At 53.5% G+C, this 22,148-nt stretch overlaps 3 protein-coding genes across 5 annotated transcripts in view; all 3 read left to right on the top strand.

The window, feature by feature from the left end:
* The window catches only part of PRPF8 (pre-mRNA processing factor 8), a 32,888-nt gene extending 27,740 nt beyond the window's left edge, over positions 1 to 5,148 (top strand). The window contains exons 34-42 of the mRNA XM_012653025.1: positions 269 to 382; positions 467 to 640; positions 922 to 1,115; positions 1,869 to 2,108; positions 2,206 to 2,347; positions 3,902 to 4,042; positions 4,194 to 4,333; positions 4,436 to 4,638; positions 4,819 to 5,148. Coding sequence (XP_012508479.1) covers positions 269 to 382; positions 467 to 640; positions 922 to 1,115; positions 1,869 to 2,108; positions 2,206 to 2,347; positions 3,902 to 4,042; positions 4,194 to 4,333; positions 4,436 to 4,638; positions 4,819 to 4,973 — 1,503 coding nt within the window. The 3' untranslated portion in view covers positions 4,974 to 5,148. The remainder of the gene's footprint in view (positions 1 to 268; positions 383 to 466; positions 641 to 921; positions 1,116 to 1,868; positions 2,109 to 2,205; positions 2,348 to 3,901; positions 4,043 to 4,193; positions 4,334 to 4,435; positions 4,639 to 4,818) is intronic.
* Positions 5,149 to 5,724: 576 nt separating this feature from the next.
* RILP (Rab interacting lysosomal protein) lies at positions 5,725 to 9,039 on the top strand. Of its 2 annotated transcripts, XM_012653022.1 has the most exons (8): positions 5,725 to 6,137; positions 6,211 to 6,304; positions 6,397 to 6,503; positions 6,592 to 6,840; positions 7,125 to 7,270; positions 7,644 to 7,766; positions 8,240 to 8,323; positions 8,590 to 9,039. In XM_012653022.1, the coding sequence occupies exons 1-8, from the start codon at positions 5,910 to 5,912 to the stop codon at positions 8,732 to 8,734; spliced, it is 1,176 nt and encodes a 391-aa protein (XP_012508476.1). In that variant the 5' UTR covers positions 5,725 to 5,909; the 3' UTR covers positions 8,735 to 9,039. The 2 variants fall into 2 exon arrangements, with proteins under 2 accessions (XP_012508476.1, XP_012508478.1); XM_012653024.1 differs by lacking the exon at positions 8,240 to 8,323.
* A 429-nt stretch (positions 9,040 to 9,468) lies between these two features.
* SCARF1 (scavenger receptor class F, member 1) lies at positions 9,469 to 21,811 on the top strand. Of its 2 annotated transcripts, none has more exons than XM_012653020.1 (11): positions 9,469 to 9,631; positions 9,935 to 9,996; positions 10,184 to 10,285; positions 11,133 to 11,658; positions 12,808 to 13,026; positions 13,422 to 13,550; positions 14,293 to 14,396; positions 17,972 to 18,092; positions 19,321 to 19,442; positions 19,524 to 19,670; positions 20,333 to 21,811. In XM_012653020.1, the coding sequence occupies exons 1-11, from the start codon at positions 9,531 to 9,533 to the stop codon at positions 21,190 to 21,192; spliced, it is 2,493 nt and encodes an 830-aa protein (XP_012508474.1). In that variant the 5' UTR covers positions 9,469 to 9,530; the 3' UTR covers positions 21,193 to 21,811. The 2 variants fall into 2 exon arrangements, with proteins under 2 accessions (XP_012508474.1, XP_012508475.1); XM_012653021.1 differs by having other exon boundaries at positions 19,561 to 19,670; positions 20,333 to 20,377.
* Positions 21,812 to 22,148: the final 337 nt, after the last annotated feature.

Genomic DNA, 22,148 nt, shown 5'->3' with positions numbered 1-22,148 from the left:
CTTAATTTCTTTTGTTTCTGAACTCCTGTAATACGGTAAATGGTTTTGCACATAATCATATACTGGCTTGTGGTATTATCTTGTATAGGTTGAAAAACCCTTTCGGAAAAGACCATCTGACACTTTTTCTACCTTCTGAGTACCTAACATTTAACACCAGTGTTGAATTTTGAAACATTGTTTGATTCTTTTGAGACGAAGATCTTCTGTTCTAGTTGATCTGGGAGAGTAGCAACTCAATTTCCATTTTCTTCTCTCTTGTTTTTAGTTGGCTAAATGGAAGACAGCTGAGGAGGTGGCTGCCCTGATCCGATCTCTGCCTGTAGAGGAGCAGCCCAAGCAGATCATTGTCACCAGGAAGGGCATGCTGGATCCACTGGAGGTAAGAGGAGGGTGGACAAGGTAGAAGAAAGGAGGCCTGAGACCTCTAGACTCTGTTTCTAATCTTGGACTTGATCTTGTCTAGGTGCACTTGCTGGACTTCCCCAATATTGTAATCAAAGGATCAGAGCTCCAACTCCCCTTCCAGGCTTGTCTGAAGGTAGAAAAGTTTGGGGATCTAATACTGAAAGCCACTGAGCCCCAGATGGTTCTCTTCAACCTCTATGATGATTGGCTCAAGACTATTTCATCTTACACGGTATGAAGCCACCTTAGGAAGAGAGAGGGGTCACTCTAAGAGGAGTGGGTTTAAGGTTAGGAGAAGAAGATCCTGTACCTTAGGTTTTCCCACAGGCCACTTTAATGGGACCATTTTCACATTTTCATTCTGTGGATGGGGCACAAACTCTGCTGGCTCATGGTGGGGGTGGGGACCTAAGAGTTTGAAATCCATTCTCAGGTTTCCTTTGGATAGGATAGAGAAAAAGGGGAGAGCCTCAAACAGCTAACTTGCCCCCACTCTTCCAAATCTCTTCCCAGGCTTTCTCCCGACTCATCCTGATTCTTCGTGCCCTACACGTGAACAATGATCGGGCGAAGGTGATCCTGAAGCCAGATAAGACTACTATTACAGAACCACACCACATCTGGCCCACTCTGACTGATGAGGAGTGGATCAAGGTGGAGGTGCAGCTCAAGGATCTGATTTTGGCCGACTATGGCAAGAAAAACAAGTGAGCAGTGGTGCTGGGGAGACAGATGGGAGGTCCAAAAAGGGTCAGGTGGGTGGCTTAATACATGGTTTCTGGGGTTTTGAAACATTTAGGCTCAGAAGTTTCTGAAGAAATTATCTTAGAGATGCCTATAGAAGAGCGATAGGCAGCATCTTCAGATAGTATGGAAAGTCTGTGTTTCAGGGCTTCACTCTGGCTCTTGGCCATTGTTTCTCAGTGGAGGCACTGTTGCCTTTTGAGCAGGGCATTTCTTTACTGTCCATGTATTTACAGGAAGTCTTAACATCCTGGACCCCATGTACCACTGCTGATAACACTCTCACACCTTCTTCCCTTCCCCTCCCTCCCTCCCTCCCTCCTTGTCATCATGGCAGCCAAAAATGTCCATAGATTTCCAAATATCCCCTAGGGTGACTGACAGTACCACTTCTGATCACTAGTATTCTGTGGTTTCTGGTGTTTCCATTTTTGAGAACTGTCCTGAGCCAGGGCAGTTTTCTTCAAGGAAGAGTGGGAGTTCAGGATGCTGAATAGCTAGAAGGTACACATGCAGACTGCCATCCTGCTTGCAGTCTGATGGATCTTAGAAGTATTTGTGCATCTCCACTTCACACTTCCTTTAGAAGTGTCACTTGAGGATTGTCTGGGACAAGAATATAGGCTGCCCTGTCCTACCAAGTTATAACCTTGCCATTGAAGCAGAAGTGACCAAGGGGAGGGAATCTTTGTGGTGTAACCACACTGTCCCCACAGTGTGAACGTAGCATCACTGACACAATCAGAAATTCGAGACATCATCTTGGGTATGGAGATCTCAGCACCATCACAGCAGCGGCAGCAGATAGCTGAGATTGAGAAGCAGACCAAGGAACAGTCACAGCTGACTGCAACACAGACTCGCACTGTCAACAAGCATGGTGACGAGATCATCACCTCTACCACCAGCAACTACGAGACCCAGACTTTCTCATCGAAGACTGAATGGAGGGTCAGGTACTGTAAAGGACAAGAGGGCAGGAATGGAAGGGCTTGCTTGCACTGCCTAAGGTGGTTGGGCTGAGAGATGCTGACATTCCCTACTTGGTTTTAGGGCCATCTCTGCTGCCAACCTGCACTTAAGGACCAATCACATCTATGTTTCATCTGATGACATCAAGGAGACTGGTTACACATATATCCTTCCCAAGAATGTGCTTAAGAAGTTCATCTGTATATCTGACCTTCGGGCCCAAGTGAGTAAGCATGCTCAACTAGGCTACAGTGTGTATCCAACATAATATGTGTCTAAAATTCACCTGAGATTTCCTGGAACTTGAAACTCTGGTTTCAAGATTCATGGACGAATAACTATACAAGGATAGCCAAAACATTGAGGAGGATTTTGGCTCCCGGGAGGTATCAAAACATATTATAAGGGCCGGGCGCGGTGGCTCACGCCTGTAATCCTAGCTCTCTGGGAGGCCGAGGCGGGCAGATTGTTTGAGCTCAGGAGTTCGAGACCAGCCTGAGCAAGAGCGAGACCCCGTCTCTACTAAAAATAGAAAGAAATTAATTGGCCAACTAAAAATATATAGAAAAAATTAGCCGGGCATGGTGGCGCATGCCTGTAGTCCCAGCTACTTGGGAGGCTGGGGCAGTAGGATCGCTTGAGCCCAGGAGTTTGAGGTTGCTGTGAGCTACGCTGACGCCACGGCACTCACTCTAGCCAGGGCAACAGAGTGAGACTCTGTCTCAAAAAAAAAAAAAAAACATAAGGCTGTGGCAATTAAGAGAATGTAGTAAATGTAGTATTGGCCTAAAAGTTATTGGAAGAGAATAGCATATAGTCAGAAATAGATTCTTGCGTATGTAATAAATTCATGTTTATGGACTAAAGATGTCTTATGATATTAAAACAATTGGAAAAAGGTTAGATCTCTGCTTCACTCCACTTACAAAATCTAGGTATAGTGAAAAATCTATAAAGAACTGCAAATGGCAAATATAATTTGAAAATATATTCAACTTTATCAGAGATGTTCGTATTTTAGAAAACACCATTTTGTGGCCATCAGGTTGGCAAATTTGAAAAGATTGTTACTATCCTGTGTGGATGAGTTTACAAGAAACAGTTCCTCTTACTTGGTTAATGGCAGCGTAAAATTTAAAATACCACCTAGTGGGCTTGGGCACAGTTGCCCATGCATGTAATCTCAGCACTCTGGGAGGCCAAGGCAGGAGGCCAAAAGTTCAAGACCAGACTGGGCAACATAGTGACACCCCATCTCTGCAATAAATAAATTAGCTCCATGTGGTGGCACACACCTGTAGTCCCACCTGCTTGGGAGGCTGAGGCAGGAGGATCTCTTGAGCCCAGGAGATCAAGGCTGCAGTGAGCTATGATTGTGCTACTGCACTGCAGCCTGGGCGACAGCAAGACCCTGTCTCTAAAAGATAAAATACCACCTAGTGCTGGTTTTACAGATATGTTTAGCTTGTGAAAATTCATTAAGCTATATGCTTTGTGCCCATTTGTTGATGGATACTATAATTATCAACTGAAGAGCTTGTGAACAGTGCAGATTGCTAAACACCACCCAGGAGATTCTGGTGTGGTTAAGCCTGGGATGAGTTCCATGTTAAGCATTTTTAACAAGCACCTCAGGTGATTCTGATGCAGGAGGTTCTGACCACATTTTGAGAAACCCTGTCCTTGTTCTTGGGAAGGGAAGGAAACACAGGGCAGACAGCCCAGACTTTGAACTGGTAGTAAGAATAGTTGTGGTTCTTGACCCCTTTGTCTCCAGATTGCAGGGTACCTGTATGGGGTGAGTCCACCAGATAACCCCCAGGTGAAGGAGATCCGCTGTATCGTGATGGTACCACAATGGGGCACTCACCAGACTGTGCACCTGCCTAGCCAGCTGCCCCAGCATGAGTATCTCAAGGTAAGTGGTGGCGACAGATCTTTGAGTGTGCGAGAACTGGGGCTTTCTGCTATCAGAGAGGTGGAGGGAAGGCAGGCATGTTACTCTCACAGGTGGGATTACTGTCTGCCAATGGGATTCTGAACAGGTCTCTACTGCTCTTTGCCTGTAGGAGATGGAGCCCTTAGGTTGGATCCACACTCAGCCCAATGAGTCCCCCCAGTTATCACCCCAGGATGTCACCACCCATGCCAAGATCATGGCTGACAACCCATCTTGGGATGGCGAGAAGACCATTATCATCACCTGCAGGTGGGCTTGAGCCCACTTGGGAGGAAGTAGTGGGGTAGGCATTGCAGGCCAGGGCCCTGAATGATGGCCTGAGCTCTTACTCTGTCCTCATTCTTGCCCCAGCTTCACACCAGGGTCCTGCACACTGACAGCCTACAAGCTGACCCCCAGTGGCTATGAATGGGGCCGTCAGAACACAGACAAGGGCAATAACCCCAAGGGCTACCTACCCTCACACTATGAGAGAGTCCAGATGTTGCTGTCAGACCGCTTCCTTGGCTTCTTTATGGTCCCTGCCCAGTCTTCGTGGAACTACAACTTTATGGGTAGGTGGGCTGTATGTGTTTGTGTGTAAGTGGGGGGAGCACAGGAAAGGGGGAGGGTTCTGGGGGATAATGTTAGACCATCACTCTTAGCTCTTGGGGCTGACTCTGGCTTGGAGATGGCCCAGGCTGCATGAGGCAGGTGGACCCTTGTTAACATTTGATGTCTCCTTCTCCCCTAAGGTGTCCGGCATGATCCTAACATGAAGTATGAGCTACAGCTGGCAAACCCCAAAGAGTTCTACCATGAGGTGCACAGACCCTCCCACTTCCTCAACTTTGCCCTTCTGCAGGAGGGTGAGGTCTACTCTGCGGACCGCGAGGACCTATATGCCTAGTTGTTCCCTTACCTCCTCCTGCTTCAGAGTCCCCAGAGGTTGGAGCCTCTTAGCCCCCACAGACAAGCTGGTGACATTCAGCAGCTTGGCCCCTTTTCCCTCTGTATTGTGCTTATTGTGTTGTTGATCTGATGGCTTGTAATTGTGAACAAAATATAATAAATTTTGTATAAATGTTTTGGGGGCTGTTTTTTCCCCCCGAGCTCAAATTCTGGGTGTAGGTCTGGGTAGGTTTGGCAGATTGGGGCAGTTGACAGCAAGGTGCCGGACTCATCCTTGACAGGGGATACAAGGCCCCCTCCCTGTTCAGGGCTGTGCGGCTAGATGTCCCCTAGACTCGGAGCTCAGGTGGGGTCGGGCTTTCACACTCCTGCTACCTCAACCACATTTATTGGTTTCCCTCCAAAATATAGTACTTGGCAAATCATTGCCCCTTTCAACCTCTCTGGGTCTAGGTGTGCCCTGCAGCTGTGGTACCCAGCCTAGCCCCCTTTAAAGCTTCCTGAGTCACTCTCAGTCAAGGAAACAAGCACACGGGTGACAGTTTGGCTGTCCCGTGCCAGGCAGAGGCCAGTGACTAGCCTCATACCTGTCACCTCTTGCCTCTGGTGCTTGGCTGCCAAGTTGGCCCCATGACTCCAAACACGGGGTGGAGCCTGGATAGGGCACTGTGGGGATGGCTTGACCTAAGTGACCACTTGCAGCCCTGAGCCTCTTGAATGACTGGCAGGAAGGTGGCTGTCCTGTTGCCTGTGACCTTGGGGATTGAACAGGACAGGGCCCTGGGGGCCTAAGTACTATCTCTCTTCCCTACGCCTTTTCTCTTAATCGCTCCTCCCCCACTCCCTGTAGCTTCTACCCCGGAACTGTTTGGGTTTTTCCTGTCCTAGCTGAGGGGGGAGTGGGGTTAGTCATAGCCCCAGGCCTTTGGGGGACATGGAGCCCAGGAGGGCGGCGCCTGGAGCACACGGCTGGGGGCCTCGAGTGGCAGCAGGGTCGGGGACGTCCGCAGAGCTCGTGTACCATCTTGCGGGGGCCCTGGGCACTGAGCTGCAAGAGCTGGCGCGCCGTTTCGGGCCAGAGGCGGCGGCCGGGCTAGTGCCGCTGGTGGTGCGGGCGCTGGAACTCCTGGAAAAGGCTGCGGTGGGGCCCACCCCGGATTCGGTGAGCCACTGCCCCCTCCCCTCGCCACCCGCGAGGCCTGCGGGGCCGAACCCTGAGACTTCGGCCTCCCCAGCTGCAGGTGTCGGCGCAGCAGGCCGAACGGGAGCTGCGGAGGCTGCGGGAGGAGAACGAGCACCTCCGCAGGGAGGTGCGCGCTGGGCCACAGGGTGAGTGCAGGCCCCGGCCAGGACGAGGGAGATTGGGGGCCAGCTCGGGGCCGCCCCTCCGCAGGCCGCCGCTTAGAACGCCCCTTCCTCAGAGGAGCGCGCGCTGCTGCGGCAGCTCAAGGAGGTGACGGACCGACAGCGGGACGAACTCCGGGCTCACAACCGGGACCTGCAGCAGCGCAGTCAGGAGACTGAGGCGGTGAGGGCGGGGCGGCGGGCGCGGGGCGGGGCTCCGTCGGGCCGTGGGCGCCCCGCCTACCAGCCCCCACCTCCTGCTCCGCCCCCAGTTGCAGGAGCAGCTGCAGCGCCTCCTGCTGGTGAATGCAGAGTTGCGGCGCAAGCTGGCAGCAGTGCAGACCCAGCTGCGCGCCACGCAGGACCGCGAGAGGGAGCGCGAGCAGCCCCGCGAAGGTGCCCTCGAGCCGGCTAAAGAGCGGGCGCGGGGCCAGGCTGGGGGTCCCGGGTGCGAGCAGAGTCAGGAACCCGAACGGCCGGCCGTCGTCGGCACAGGAGCCCCGGGGACCCCTGAGGACCCGGTGAGTGCCGGATGAGGGCAGGAATCCATCCCAGTACTCAGTATCTGGCACTCGAATGGGCACTTGGGCAAGGTTTGCCTTGTTGCGTAGCAGGTCCGCCAGGAAGTCGGAAGTGGCGCACCAGTTTGCACCCCCAGTCAGTCTCGCCTCCATTCTTAGCCTGGAGCACCGTTGTGTCATCTGTTGTAGCACCCTTGTCCCTTAAGTCTCCCTGCCAGTTACCTCCTCTAGCAGTCCTGTGATGGCTACCGGGCAAGGACCCTCTGACCATGCCTGTTCCGCAGGCGGTGGCCACCCAGCAGCCATGGCGCCCCTCGGAGGCAGGGCAATGCGGGTTCAGTCGGGAGGAGCTTGAGCAGATTCTTCAGGAGCGGAATGAACTCAAAGCCAACGTGTTCCTGCTCAAGGAGGAGTTGGCCTACTTCCAGCGGTGAGGGCTCCGGGAAGCTGAGGGAGCTCCGTTCACATCTGTTCCTGGGCCTCAGATCACCCCACCTCATTCTTTGGTTCACTGATGTATCCACAGTGACCTGTGCCAGGCCCTGCCCTGGGCACTGGGAGGACATGAATTACACAGCCCCTGCTCTCCCGAAACTTCAAACAGGGGAGAGGGTCACAGCACAGCAGCAGTAGGGGTTTCCCAGGAGGGGTGCCACCTAAGCTCAGTTAGTCTAAGGGGGTCAGCAAGGCAAAGTGTTTCAGATGTTTCCAGGGGGAACAACATGCCCAAGTACTTGGGGTGATACCTACTGTTGGCATCTCCACCGCTTTCTCCATGCCCCTGCCCCTGCCCTCTTCTGTAGGGAGCTGCTCACAGACCACCGGGTCCCTGGGCTTTTGCTTGAAGCTATGAAGGTGGCTGTCAGGAAGCAGCGCAAGAAGATCAAAGCCAAGATGTTAGGGACGCCAGAGGAAGCAGAGAGCGGGTATGTCCCTGCCTGCGTTCCCACTGAGTGAGCCCTCCCTCCCTCATTCTGCTGAGCCTGATGGCCCACCCCCCGAGCCTGTGTCCAGCCTGCCACCCTTCCCTCTGGATCACACTGTTCCCCCATGCCCTGCCTGTGGTACATCCCGCTGAAGAAATCTGCTAATGCCGCTTCTCCACATTCATTGTTCCTTATTCCGTATCCTGCCCTGGCTGGGTCTGTGTGCTCTTAGAGGGGTGAGATCATAGCTGCAGCCGTCTCAGGAGCCTGCTGTCTGTCAAGCTATAAAATAAAAGCCTCAAGATGTCCTGCATCTCTCCAGCATCTCCTCTTCCAGCCTTGTGGGCCCTGCAGTCACTCTGTCCTCCCCCTGCTGCTTCTGGGGGCCTGGCAGAAGGCCCAACATGATCCCAACTTCCATCACCCCTCAGGGCCTTGATAAATGGCCCTCACATCTCTCTCCTCTGTCTCAGTGATGATGAGGATGGCTCATGGCTCCTGCTCACCAGCGATAAGGGAGACCACCCCCCACCCCCTGAGTCCAGAATACAGAGTTTGTATGTTGGGGGCAGGGGAAGGGCAAGAGTGGGGGGTGGAGGAGGGGCCCCACCTGGTTCTTCTCAGTGCCCCCTTTCCCTCCGCTGCCTGTCGCCCTGCTGCCCTGGGCTCTAAGTACACCCTCCCTCCTTCCTCTCTGGCCCTGGCCCCTGCCCTCCCCACTTCTGCATGCTGCTCTTCCTTCCCTCTCTGTCTCTTGCCCTCAGCCCAAGTCCTCGACCTCTCTGGCTTTCTGGCTCAGAGGGCCTCTTGGCTCTCTCCCCAGCTTTGGCCCGTGGTATCGGGGTGAAGCAGAGGCACCCGAAGCTGAGACAAGCAGCGGCGCTCCCAGCAAGCTAGGGCGAAAAGAGGAAGCTCCCCGGCAGCCTCACTCGGAGCCTGTGGGCAGCCCTACAACCCTCAGCCCCTGAGCAGCCCTGCTCCGCTCCCGATGAACATCTTCGTCTAGGGGCCTCCGCTGCCTCCGCTGCCCCTGACTTTGGGGTCTGGCTGCGGGTGGATGTGTGACCTCAGAGGGGGACAGGGCTCCTTCCTTTGCAGCACTGCCCAGAGCTCTTCCCAGTCCCGGCTTGCACCAGGGCACGATGGGGAGTGCAGCCTGCCTCCGCTCTCCTCACCGGGCCTCTGGGGCCAGATGTGAAAGTGTGTCCCTGAGTCTCAGCTTCCCCATCCCAGGGGTTTGGGTAGATGGCCTGAGCTAATGCAATAAAGCAACTGCGCGTAACACCCAGAAATGGTTCCATGTCTTTCTGTCCGGGGTCTGTCCCCACCTCCCAGCTCTGCCCAGCGGAAGGCTGAGGGTTCCCCACAGGGTGTCCTTGGTCAGTCACTGGGGGGGAGGCCTCGCCCAGCTCTGACTGCACTTTGGGACTGTGGCCTGATGGACAGCCTGGCTCCCACCCTCACCCACCCTCACCCACCCCTTTGCCTGTCCCCGATACCCAGGGACCTGCAGCGTCCTCCTCTGGCCGCCTCCAGACTAAGACCAGCCCCTTAAACCCCACTCAGCCCTTCATGCACCTTCCTTTCCCTTTCATTTTTTAGCGTTGGTCTCCCCAGCACTCGCCCGCCCTCTCAGGGAGGTGCCTCATGGCATCCCGCCCCTCCGGCCTGGTTTCCTCAGGAAAAGCCTTGGGAGGAAGTAGGGAGGGGGTCGGGAGCTGTGGGGGCCAGATTAACCCAAGCCCTCCCACTGCACTGGCCGCCATGGGGCTGAGACTGCTGCTCCCATTGCTGCTGCTGTGGTCTCCGGGGACCCAGGGGTCCGAGCTGGACCCCAAGGGGAAGCACGTCTGTATGGCCAGCAGGTGGGTCTTGTGGGAATCTGATGGGGGAGGCGCGAGGCATTTTGGGGAAGGAGGCGATGGGGAAGAGGTCATGGGGCTGAAGGGAGGGGGTTTGGGGGGCAGCATGGAGGGTGGTGGAAAGTCACAGCAGGTAGAGGAAAGGCCAGGGAAGGAGAGGAGAGGGGCTGGGGACACCAGGGCTGCGAAGCTTGGCTAGGCCTCCCCAGTGGGGCTGGGGCAGCCTCCCAACCTCAGCGAACGACAGTGACCCGCCCTGTGGGGCCAGGCTGCCTGCCCCTCTACTGACTCCTTTTTGCCCCACAGCCCCTCTGCTGAGCTCCAGTGCTGCCCAGGCTGGAGGCAGAAAGATCAAGAATGCACCATCCGTGAGTCCAGGAGAAGGGAGGACATAGCCCGGTGACAGCCCTTCCTTCCTACCCTTCTGAGCCCTAGCGCCAGGGTTTATCCTGTGACCGCCCCTCCAGCCCTAGGGGGTGGCTCTTTGACAGGGGCAGGGGTGTCCTCTGGTCCTGCACATCCCAGTCCTTCCGACCTGAGTGGGATGTTTTTCAGCCATCTGTGAGGGGCTGGATGCCTGCCGGGAAGATGAGGTGTGCGTTAAACCAGGCCTCTGCCGATGCAAACCTGGATTCTTCGGGGCGCAGTGCAGCTCTCGTGAGTCTCAACTGCAGGATAAGGTTGCCGGGCAGAACTGGCCATGGGGGTGGGGCGGGGGGAGGCGCAACGGGTAGAAACGTAATCTTAGAACATCAGGACCAGGATCCCTCCAAGCTTTGCTGAGGAAATTGAAGCCCAGAAACAGGAAGTGACACACTCCTGGGAGATTCCCTGGGTCATCTGGTTTTTACTCACACCCATAAAGCCCTGCCCACTCTGGCCCTTCGCCTTCATTTTCAACTTCTCAGAAGAGGTGCCCGTGATTCCTGTTTATTGCAAATGGGTGCATTCCCAGTCTCCCCCACATGCACCTCATGGGGGGTGGGAGGTGGAAGGAGGTCCCTGGCTGGGTGGCTGCCCTCTCTGGCAGGAAGAGAGGATGGGAAAGGGGGTGGTAATCAGGATGGCCAGAGGGTGGGCACCAGGGGTCACTGCCGTGGAAGGAAACACTGGGGGGAAATGTGACTTCTCCTGTGACCTTGGTGGGCAGCATCCAGGCTTGAGATCTGGAGGAAGCCCAGCTCATGTCCTGCCCAGCACAGTCCCAGCAGGGAAGGAGGACGGAGCATGAAGGATGTCCCACCCACCTCTGCGTGACTCTGGGCAAGCCCCTTTCCCACTCAGGATCTCTGAGTGTGTTCTGGAATGTGAAGTGGGAGGCTGGGCCACTGCTAAGGACTTTTGTAGTTCAGAGGCTGGGGCAGGAAGTGAGTTGTGCCCAGGAGGACAGGCTGCCAGATGTTCGAAGGGTCTGTCGGCCCCTCTTCCTTGTGGGAGGGGACACAGGGCGAAGATCCGTGCCCAGCCCTGAACCCGCTGACCCCTTCCGTCCCCACCCCCGCAGGTTGCCCGGGCCAGTACTGGGGCCCCGACTGCCGTGAGAGCTGCCCCTGCCACCCGCACGGCCAGTGCGAGCCGGCCACGGGCGTGTGCCAGTGCCAAGCAGACCGCTGGGGCAGCCGCTGCGAGTTCGCGTGCTTCTGTGGCCCCCACGGACGCTGCGACCCCGCGACGGGCGCGTGCCGCTGCGAGCCGGGTTGGTGGTCGCCCACGTGCCGCCGCCCGTGCCAGTGCAACCCGGCGGCGGCGCGCTGCGACCCCGCGACGGGCGCCTGCCTGTGCGAGCCAGGCTGGTGGGGCCGCCGCTGCAGCTTCCGCTGCGCCTGCAACGGGTCGCCGTGCGCGCAGGAGTCGGGCCGCTGCGCCTGCCGGCCGGGCTGGTGGGGCCCCGAGTGCCGGCAGCAGTGCGAGTGCGCGCGCGGCCGCTGCAGCGCCGCCTCCGGCCAGTGCGCCTGCCCGCCCGGCTTCCGCGGCGCGCGCTGCGAGCTGCCCTGCGCGGCCGGCAGCTACGGGCCGCAGTGCCGAGACCGGTGAGCCCGCGCCCGCCGGGCAGCGCGCCGAGGAAGGGCGGGACGGGGCGCGGGCGGCGGGGAGAGATGGGCACGCGGTGGGAAGCGCGGGAGGAGGGGTAGGGGTCCGCGGTGCTCTCCAAAACATACGCAGGCAGGGATGAGACAGGAAAGAAAAAAACCTTCGTGACCCATAAAAATGTTTAAAATTAAAAAAAAAAAACCTTTGTTGTCCCTGGGCCTACCCCGCCCTCCCCTTTTATCCAATTAAGCAAAAGTACTAGTAGGTACTAGCAAGCCATCCTGAAATAAAGAATGAATCACGTGACCAAAGGATGGCAGGTCCCTTTAAGACACAGTGGCTTTCAAACTCTGCCTGGCTCCACTCACAATGAGACATCCCACCTAACACATATAACGCATATTCGTTCTATATAATGTAACTGAAATAAAAATGTAACCAGACAACACATACTTAACATACTTACCTTTGCTCTCTCTCTATATATACAATGTACTATTTTCTTTCTTTGTTTTTTAAAAATGCTGATGAGAATCAGTTAAACTGATTTTATACCTCCCCCCTTCTCCACCCTACTCACGCATCTGGCCCACGTGTGTGATTCCAGGTAGTTAAGTACTAGAGAGTACTGCCAGTAACTGTTAAGCATCAACGGGAAATTAAGATAAGGTAAACTTCAAGAGAAAGCTGGAGTGGGCAGGAAAAAAGATAAGGTAAATTTGAAATTATGTTGGTGAAAACAGTTTATATTGTATTTTATGCATTTTCATATTATGGGCAAACTACTAAGTCCGGTTCATGCCAGACCTGGGGGCAGCTGGTGTGGGAAGGGGAAGGGGAAGGCTGGGCAGAAGGGAAGCAGGGGCTGTGGTGACTTGGCTGCCCTGGCTGGGCTGCTAGCTCTGTCACCCTGGGACCCAGGGAAGGATGGGTCACAGAACTGGGGCTTAGACTCGGAGAGGGATGGAGTCCTATGAGAGCCCTCAGAGATCATCTCTCCAGCCTCTTCATTGTACAACATGGGGAAACAGGCCCAAACCTGCCTGAGTGACCCAGCTGGGACCTGAACACTCTCCAGGGCCCCTAAAGACCTGAGTGGCCGGTGCTCTATCCAGCCCCAGTCCCCTGTGAACACCTTCTCTTCCCAGCTGTGGCCACTGCAAGCAGAGTGAGCCGTGTTCTCCAGACACAGGCAGCTGTGCGTCCTGTGAGCCAGGCTGGAACGGGACCCAGTGCCACCAGCCCTGCTCACCTGGCACCTTTGGCGAGAGCTGCAGGCAGCAGTGCCCCCGCTGCCGGCTTGGGGAAGCCTGTCAGCCAGACACTGGGCACTGTCAGCGCTGTGACCCTGGCTGGCTGGGGCCCAGGTGAGGGGGCCACCCTGCTCAGGGTGGGGTGCACCTTCCGTCAGCATCCTTACCTTGAGTGGGCCGCCCCTCCCCTAACACATACATTCACACAGCCCTCTAGGGCTCCTCCTGGCGAAGGCTGCGGGAGAGAGGTGGGTGCTGAGGGGCCCTGAGCAGGATTGTCTTCTGGCTCCCCACTACTCAGGCCTCCTGCCCTCTTCCCCCCCGGGAAGTAACCTGTCACCTACTGGGTTCGGCCCTAGGTTCAAGGCTGTGTTTTCACCTGAGCTTCACTGCCGAGGAGTGCCCAGTTGGGTCCCTGAGTCCGGGAGCATGGGACAGATGGGCAGGTTCCCCACTGTGGGGCCAGGCCTGCCCTGCCTTCCCACTCCCTGAGCCTCGCCTCACCCTAGGTGTGAAGACCCCTGCCCCACTGACACCTTTGGAGAGGGCTGCGGCTCTCCCTGCCCCACCTGTGTTCAGGGGGCCTGTGATGCTGTGACAGGGGAATGTGTCTGCAGTGCTGGCTACTGGGGGCCCAGGTAAGGACTGGGGCCCTGGGGGGCAATCCGCTTCCTCAGCTTCCCTTCCTGGGCCTCTCTGCCTCCCAGATACCACTCAGCATGCTCATAACCAAGAAGTTATTCCTCCTGTTGTGGGGTGTTCCAAAGGAAAGTCAGATGATGCTTAATCTAAAAGGACTGGCTCCCTGACTAGGTGGAGAGCTTTTTTGGGAGCAGGGCTCCAAACCCTGTTGTCATTTCCCTAAGGTCTTCGGTGTAGAACGATCAGTGTCTCCAGTTAAGTTTTCCACCTTGAGGACAGCACGTCCTGTTAAATGGAAGAGACTTCATTTCACAGAAGAGAGGACAAAGGCCCAGAGAGTTAGGGGCAGCGCCGGGCCTGGCTCAGACCTCCAGACCCTGAGGGCATCTCTCTGGATGCCCTTGGCATCTTGCTTGTTTCCATTAGTGCTGAGTGGCAAGGGATGAGGACAGTTGCAGGTAGACCCTGCCCCCAGGGTTGCACACTGGCCAGGGAACAGCTGGGCAGCTTGTGGGTGGTCTCCCTGGAAGGTGGGCTTAGGGGCTGAGGGATTCTCCCAAACACTGCCAGGGGCACTTAGAATGTGGCTCAGAGGCTGGAGGGGCCCACTTAGGCATCATCTAGGAAGTCTACCTGGTGGAGGGTGGGGACAGTGCCCAGAAATCTACCTTCCCCTCTTCCCTGCCTGCCTCCATCCCTTCTCACCCAGCCTTCAGGCTGCCTCTCCTTCTTACATAGCTGCAACAATTCCTGCCCATCTGGCTTCTATGGAAACAACTGCTCAGTGCCCTGTGAATGCGAAGAAGGATCCTGCCACCCTGTCTCTGGGGCCTGCCAGCTAGGTAAGGTAGAGGGAAGGTGCGGAGGAAAAGCCTAGCTCAGGTGTGGGGAACCTTTTCATGTTGGAAGGTGAATTAATTTAGCTGTAATCAAAAGACCATATTCAAGAAACTTCAATTAGATATGCTTAAAAGTGTACATTATTTTTAAAAAATCTAACTACTATGTACTTAATAATTTTAAAAAATGAAAACTATTTGTTAATTTTAAAGTTAACCTTTTGATGACTTTGTTGTGTCTGCCTTTTGCTGGAAAGCGCTTGAATATTTGGTTGTGGCATGGAGGTCTGAAGTTTCAGTTGATCCTCTGGATGGGTATCAGTCATTTGTGACCTTAAGGGTGTCTTGATTTGGGTTAGGTAGGAGAATGTAGATTCGCAGCAATAAGCAGTTGAAAAGCAAGAAAGCATTTTTTGGGCATGTTGGTGAAGGCGTGGGTATTCTACTGCATTTTTCCATATTTCACTGGGATCTTTCTTAGCATCAAACAATAACTTTAAAATGTCGTCTAATGAGAGCTCAATCAATTTCCATCAGTAGTTCTTTAGGTGCCTTGGTGATATCAATTAGGTGAGGCTGAAACGCTAATTTGAGTGTGATATCATGATTCTCAAAGTCAGAAAACCTTTCTTTCTTTCTTTTTTTTTTTTTCTTGAGACAGAGTCTCACTCTATTGCCTGGGCTAGAGTGCTGTGTGGTGTCAGCCTAGCTCACAGCAACCTCAAACTCTTGGGCTCAAGCAATCCTACTGCCTCAGCCTCCCGAATAGCTGGGACTACAGGCATGTGCCACCATGCCCAGCTAATTTTTTATATATGTATTTTTAGTTGTCCAGCTAATTTCTTTGTATTTTTTTTAGTAGAGACGGGGTCTCGCTCTTGCTCAGGCTGGTCTCGAACTTCTGAGCTCAAGCAATCGGCCCACCTCGACCTCCCAGAGTGTTAGGATTACAGGCGTGAGCCACCACGGCCAGCCAAGGAAACCTTTCATTGTATTCTCCAGTTAATAGGTCTATAACAGCTGTGTATTCATCAAACGATTCCATATATCATTGTGCTCATCAATGACCTTTGCTACCTGGGGAAAATGTTCATCTAAAATTTTCTTTTGAAGAAGTGTTTTGAAAAAAGATAATAAAGCATTTTTAATTTAAAAAATGCTTGGATTTTTTGCCACATATATATAGACTTAGTTTTACCTTACAAAGAAATATTCAAGTCATTTCGGTTTGACATGATATCACATAGAAATGCTCTATTCCTATAGAAATCTTATTTTAATAATTCACATTACTGATTCTGTTCTTCATAAAATTTAACTGTCTGTTCATGCAGACATAAAATTTTGGCTAACAACTGTCCCTGCAATAGCCAACACACTTTAGAATGATAGAATGATACAGCAAATCCAGGCTGAATAGCTCATCCTTCTGAAACTGACAATGCTGTGTTGCATTTGCACCAATATGTTAATAATAATACTTATAACTTGTTGCTAAGTGTCACTTAAAATAGTAGCTTTAGCACAGAGATTTTGCTGATGGAACATACAATGAATAGAAATGAGAGCATCTGGATGTGTTAATACTTTTTTTAAATCTGGGCAATAAACGCTTCATGTTTTCCTGTCATGGAAGGTGCACTGTCTATACATACACTCACTGAATTTATCAAATTCAGTCCAACTTTATGACATTTATCTTGAAAGTTGTTGAAAACATCTATTCCCCCTATTCTGTCCACAAGAGTGCCCAAAATGAGTAACTCTTTGTAGCAAAGAAAATCTTCTGTTATGATCAGAATGAAGTATAAAGCCTGCACTGAGTCAGTAGTATCAGTTGATTCATCCAAAGCAATTGAATAATACATTTTGAAGTACTGCGTGAAGTTGTTCTGTTAAGTTGAAGGCTAATTCATGCTGCCGATCCGTTATGGGTCTCCTTGAAAGAGGCAGTTGTTTGTACTTTGAAACAATATCAGGGTCTAAGCATCTTACAACTTCGATAGTGCATTCTTTCACAATTTCTACATCACTGAGTGGCTTCCCTTTTTTCCAGAGTATATAAGCTACTTTATAAGTTGCTTCAGTGGCATTATTTTCAGGTCTTATTGTTGCTTGAAAGAATTGTCTTTGCTTTTCATCTTTTAATTTCTGCAATACAACCTTTCGTGCCTCTCCCTCTAGTAAAACATTTGTGATCCTTATGGGTGTTACAACGCTGATGAGCATTGAATTTCTTTAATGTTGATATTGCAGTATCACAAAGCAAGCAAATCATCTTATCTTTAGCAGAAACAAGATAATATTGCGGGCCGGGCACGGTGGCTCATGCCTGTAATCCTAGCACTCTGGGAGGCCGAGGCGGGCAGATTGCTTGAGCTCAGGAGTTCGAGACCAGCCTGAGCAAGAGCGAGACCCCGTCTCTACTAAAAAAATAGAAAGAAATTAGCTGGACAACTAAAAATATACATATAAAAAATTAGCCAGTCATGGTGGCACATGCCTGTAGTCCCAGCTACTCGGGAGGCTGAGGCAGAAGGATCGCCTGAGCCCAGGAGTTTGAGGTTGCTGTGAGCTAGGCTGATGCCACAGCACTCTAGCCTGGGCAACAGAGTGAGAATCTGTCTCAAAAAAAAAAAAAGATAATATTGCAATTCCCAGCCCTCATTAAAAAATCTGTTTTCTTCCTTCACCGTTCTGTTGGTCGTCTTTGACACGGTGGGCTATGAAACAGACAGAATTAAAAATACTATTGAGCTGTGCAACTATTCACAAATTCCACTTCAAACAGAAACACAGTGCACCGTTGTCAAAAGCTGATAACAGACTGGCATACTCGACCCCCATAAACTCTCACCAACCAGCCTCATGCGGTAGTGGCGCCAGTCAGGCAGGGGAAGTTAGAACCAAATCATGAGTGTAGCAGCCATCAAATTTAGCCCTCATGGTTTACTAACATTCTAATGGTGCCAGTCAATCTGGGAGGATTATTTTGTTGAAACTTATTTTATTCCTTGGTATTTTAAATATGTTCATTTTAAAAGTAAAATATAAAAGATGAACAAATATGTATTAATAAAAATAAAAGGATTTGTTCTGTAAATTTTGGATTCAGTCGAAAGGCTGCACTTAAGGACCTAGAAGGCCACATGTGGCCTTAAGGTCACAGGGTCCCCACCCCTGTTCTGGCCCTTTAGGTGGGCTCCAGGGGCCCATCACTTGCCAGGGAGGCTGGGCCCACTTCAGAGACATCCACTATGCCCGAACTCTGTGTGGATGCTTTTCGGTCCCCTGAAGATGTAACAGAGCCCCTGACCCCTAAGAAAGCAGGAAATGAGCAGGCAGGGCTGGACACTGGCATGGCATGAAAATTGGCGATTTCGTGGAAATGGAATGGGCTTCTGGAATGGGCTATGGACCTTGAGGAGGAGACACACCAGCAGAGAGGCTTCCTGGAGGTGGGAAGGGACCCCCAGGTAGAAGATTCTGGGGAGGAGGCAACTGACAACTGAAGACAAGACATGATGTGTGGGAGACGGAAAGGCCCTGAATGTCTGACCCTCTCCTGCTGCCCCCAGGCCCTCGCAGTCAGGACGCCGCCCTCATCGCCGGCATTCTTGTGCCTCTGCTGCTGCTGCTTCTGGGCCTCGCCTGCTGCGCCTGCTGCTGCTGGGCTGCCCGTTTGGACCCCAAGGACAGGTGAACACTGGCCTGGACCTTCCCTACCCCACAGCTCAGGGGTGGGACAAGGTGGCATCTGGTTTCCTTTCAGGGGTGGGGAAGGGCTGGCCTTGTCACACACAAGGTCAGAGGTCATGGAGGTAGTTTGGCAGGGGCTATGGCATGGAGACACCAGGTCAGCCACCTACCTTCCTCGGAAGCCTTCGATGGGGAAGTTGCACAAGTGGGGGCCACTGGGCACCAGGCTGGAAACCCAAACCTGCAGCAGGAGGCTGAGAACAGACCAGTGGGGACCAGAGGGGACATGGAAGCAGCAGCCCAGCTCTGGGCAGGGAGGGAAAGAGACCAGGCCTCAAACGCCCCAGAAAGGAGAGTGACATAAAAGTCTGCACAGCGGTTTAGCAGAGAATGTGGCTTTCTGAGAGACAGAGAGGGCCGCAGGGGATCGTTGCTCACACAGAGCTTTGTGGCTTTACGAAGGCTCTTCACATCTCTCGGCTCCTTTGAGACTCACAACAGCATGGGGGTTTGGAACAGGGCATGTGCGGGCGGGAGGATTATCGTCCCCAATCCACAGAGGACACTGAGGCCCAAGATGACCCAGTTAGTCACTAGCTTGCACAAAGCCCCCACCCAGCTTTCTGGACTCTTTGTCCAGTGCTGTCTCATTAGTTCACACGCTAATCCTTGAGCTTGTCCTTGTCTGGGCTGTGGGGCATTCACAGGTAAGCAGATCCAGTCGCCCCTGCCCTGGGGCATAGAGGCTGGGGGTGGGGGAGAAGCCCCTCACAGGAGCACGAGGACATGTGCAAAGTGTGCCAGAGGAATGGTGACAAGTGGAGCAGTTACTTCCAGCTTGGGGGTGGAGGAGAGTAGGGACAAGGACAGGCCTTCTGGGGGGGGTGCCACTTGAGACAGGTGAGCTGGGGTTCAGCTAGGATGATAGTAACAGCTGAATTTTGGGGAACTTCCACCAGGTGCCTGGCACTGTGTTGTTTCCTACAAAAAGCTCTGATAGATGGGATTGTTGTTCCCATTTTACAGAAGAGGAAACTGAGGCCCAGGGAGGTGAGGTCTGAGCCAGAGTTGTTACCCAGCTCCGTCTGACTCTAGACGCCCCTGGCAGGCCTGAATCTTGGGCTCAATGGTTTGGATTGTATTCTGAGGCCATTGAAATACATGGCTAGGTGACACAGGTCACCTTGGGTCTTGTGCAGAGACCACTGTCCCTATCCTACCCTCTCAGGCCAGTGAGAGATGGAACTGCTGTGTCCAGGATGAAGCTGCAGGTCTGCGGGGCACTGGCCAGCTTGGGCTCTGTGCTGCCCTGTGGTTCCCTCGGCACCCACAAACTACCCTGGGTGACAGGTAGGTGGGTGCTGGAGGTTGGGGGCTGGAATGGGACCAGGCTTCCCATCAGGCTCTGCACCTGACCCGGAGCCCCTACAGTCTCGCACCACGACCCGGAGATCCCCTTCAACCACAGCTTCATTGAGCCGCCCTCTGCTGGCTGGGCCTCTGACGACTCCTTCTCTTCTGATCCCGAGTCTGGAGAGGAGGACGAGGGCCCTGCCTACTGCGTGCCACCCCAAGAAGGTAGCCCCAGCAGCCCGCTTAGCCCCTGAGCGTCCCTGCCCGCCACACCTCTCCTTTAGTCGGCCTTCAGCAAACGTTGTTCGAGTGCCCATTCTGTGCCATCGCTGTTCCTGGCTCTGGAGTCACAGCAAAGAACAAGAGCGATTCCTGTCTTCACCAGGCTTATGGTCTGGGGGGCTGTAGTCAGACAAGTTGTCGGACAGTTACAGGACAGAGGGATACGTGCTTTGATGGGGCTTGTACACGCAGGGGCTCATAATCCAGCCATGGCAGGGAAGATTCTGTGTTAGTGACGTCAGAGTCAAGTCTGGCAGAATCAGTGGGAGTTAGCCAAGAGGAAGTTAGGGAGAAGCGGGAATGGTGTTTCAGGAAGAGGGAACAGCATACACTACACAAAGGCCCACAGGTGAGAGGGACCTGGCTCTGTGACACCGGAAGAGTCTTAGCTTGGTTAGAGTGTGGCAGTAGTGCAAGGTCGGAGGCTGGGGAGAAGAGTGTAGGAGAGGTAGTGTCCACCCGAATTGCCCTTCCCCTGCCTCTCTGCATTCAACTCTGCTCTTCGCCCCATTTCTGAGGCCTCCCGGAAGATGCTGAGCTGTGGGTGGGATGAATTGGGGAGGGCCAGCCCAGCTCCCGCCAAGCTCTTGTGTCTCCTCTGCCAGGGATGGCCCCTGTGGCCCAAGAAGCGTCGTCAGAGGCCAGCCTGACTGGAGGCCCCTTCCCTCCCCCCGAGGATGCCTCCACGCCATTCGCCATCCCACGCACCTCCAGCCTAGCCCGGGCCAAGCGGCCGTCAGTCTCCTTTGCTGAAGGCACCAAGTTTGCACCGCAGAGTCGCCGAAGCTCAGGAGAGCTCTCCAGCCCACTCCGAAAGCCCAAGAGGCTTTCCCGGGGTGCCCAGACAGGTCCTGAGGGCCAGGAGGCCGAGGAGTCCATAGGCCCAGAGCAAGCAGAAACGGATGAGGCCCCTCCTGCTGCTGCCAGCCCCAGGGATTCAGCCACTGGCCGCCGGTGGGTTCCGCTCGGAGGCCGGACAGTGGCTGAGCGTGTGGAAGCCATCGAGGGCAGTGTTCAGGAGAACTCAGGCTCTGTGACCACGATCTACATGCTGGCAGGGACGCCCCGGGGATCTGAAGGCCCTGTCCGGTCTGTCCTCCGTCGTTTTGGTAGCTTCCAGAAAGGCCAGGCAGAGCCCAAGGTCAAGAGTGCCATCCCTAAGCCTCCACGCCGGGCCCTGAGTCGGAACAAGGGCAGCCCAGGGCTGGCCTCCGGTTCTCCCAGCCAGAGCCTCAACTCAGCCCCAAATGCCGAGCTCACTGGGGCCGTGGAGTCAACAGGGGTCAGATCAGAGGAAATGGCCAGGGGGCTGGGGACTGGCGCTGAGAGCTCAGGGAGGGCCCAGGAGCTGGTCTCTGGGGGTAGCCCCCCAGAACAGGATCCCCAGAAGCAGGCTGAAGAGGAAGGGCAGGAGGAGCCCCAGTATGAGAATGTTGTACCCATCTCTGGGCCACCAGAGCCCTGAGGACTTTGAATTTGGGGAGTGGGAAGACTATGGATGGGCCCAGGGGAACTGCCGATGGATCAGATTGTGCCTTGTGCTGGAAAATGATCCCAGGGCCAGAACAGACACACCAGAGCCTCTGCCTTCCCACAGAGAAAAGGCAAGGGTTGGAGGCCAGTTGGCTCTGGGCCCTGGCGGTACTCCAGGAGTGGGTCTGGAAGGCCTGGGCAGAGACCCCGCAGGACGGGGTCAGGAAGGGGGAAGAGATGGCTGCAGGGACTTTTCCTCTGTTGTCCTGGACTCTGTTAGCCCCAAAGAGCTATTCTTTCTTTCATTTGCAAAAATATTTTGGGAAACAACCTAAATGTTTGATGATAAAAGATTGGTTAAACAAATATTTCTTATAATATATTACTACACAACCACTAAAGATCATGTTGTGCAAGAATATTTAATATGGGAGAATGTTCGTGCTATGCTGTCAAGTGTGTAAAAAGGATTAATAAGTTACAAGTTAGGGTATACAGGACAGTTCCATTGTTTTCTTTTTATAAACTATTTCTTTTTGCCTTTGGATACATGTTTAGAAGTCTCCCTTTTGTGTATATTTTGTGATTGTCTAATGAACTTTTTTTTTAAAAGGATGTATGGGCTGGGCATGGTGGCTCATGCCTGTAATCCTAGCACTCTCGGAGGCTGAGGTGGGAGGATTGCTCAGGCTCAGGAGTTCAAGACCAGCCTGAGCAAGAACGAGATCCTGTCTCTACAAAAAAAAAAAAATAGAAAAAATTAGCCGGGTGTGATGGTGCAAACCTGTAGTCCCAGCTACTCGGGAGGCTGAGGCAGGAGGATCGCATAAGCCCAGGAGTTCGAGGTTGCAGTGAACTATGATTGAGCCACTGTACTCCAGCCTGGTTGACAGAGTGAGACCCTCATCTCTGAAAAAAAAGAAAAAATTATAAAAAGCAATGTTCTTT

The sequence above is a fragment of the Propithecus coquereli genome, unplaced genomic scaffold, assembly GCF_000956105.1.
Source record: "Propithecus coquereli isolate 6110/MARCELLA unplaced genomic scaffold, Pcoq_1.0 Scaffold409, whole genome shotgun sequence".
NCBI lineage: Eukaryota > Metazoa > Chordata > Mammalia > Primates > Indriidae > Propithecus > Propithecus coquereli.
This window is presented reverse-complemented; position numbering and strand designations above follow the sequence as displayed.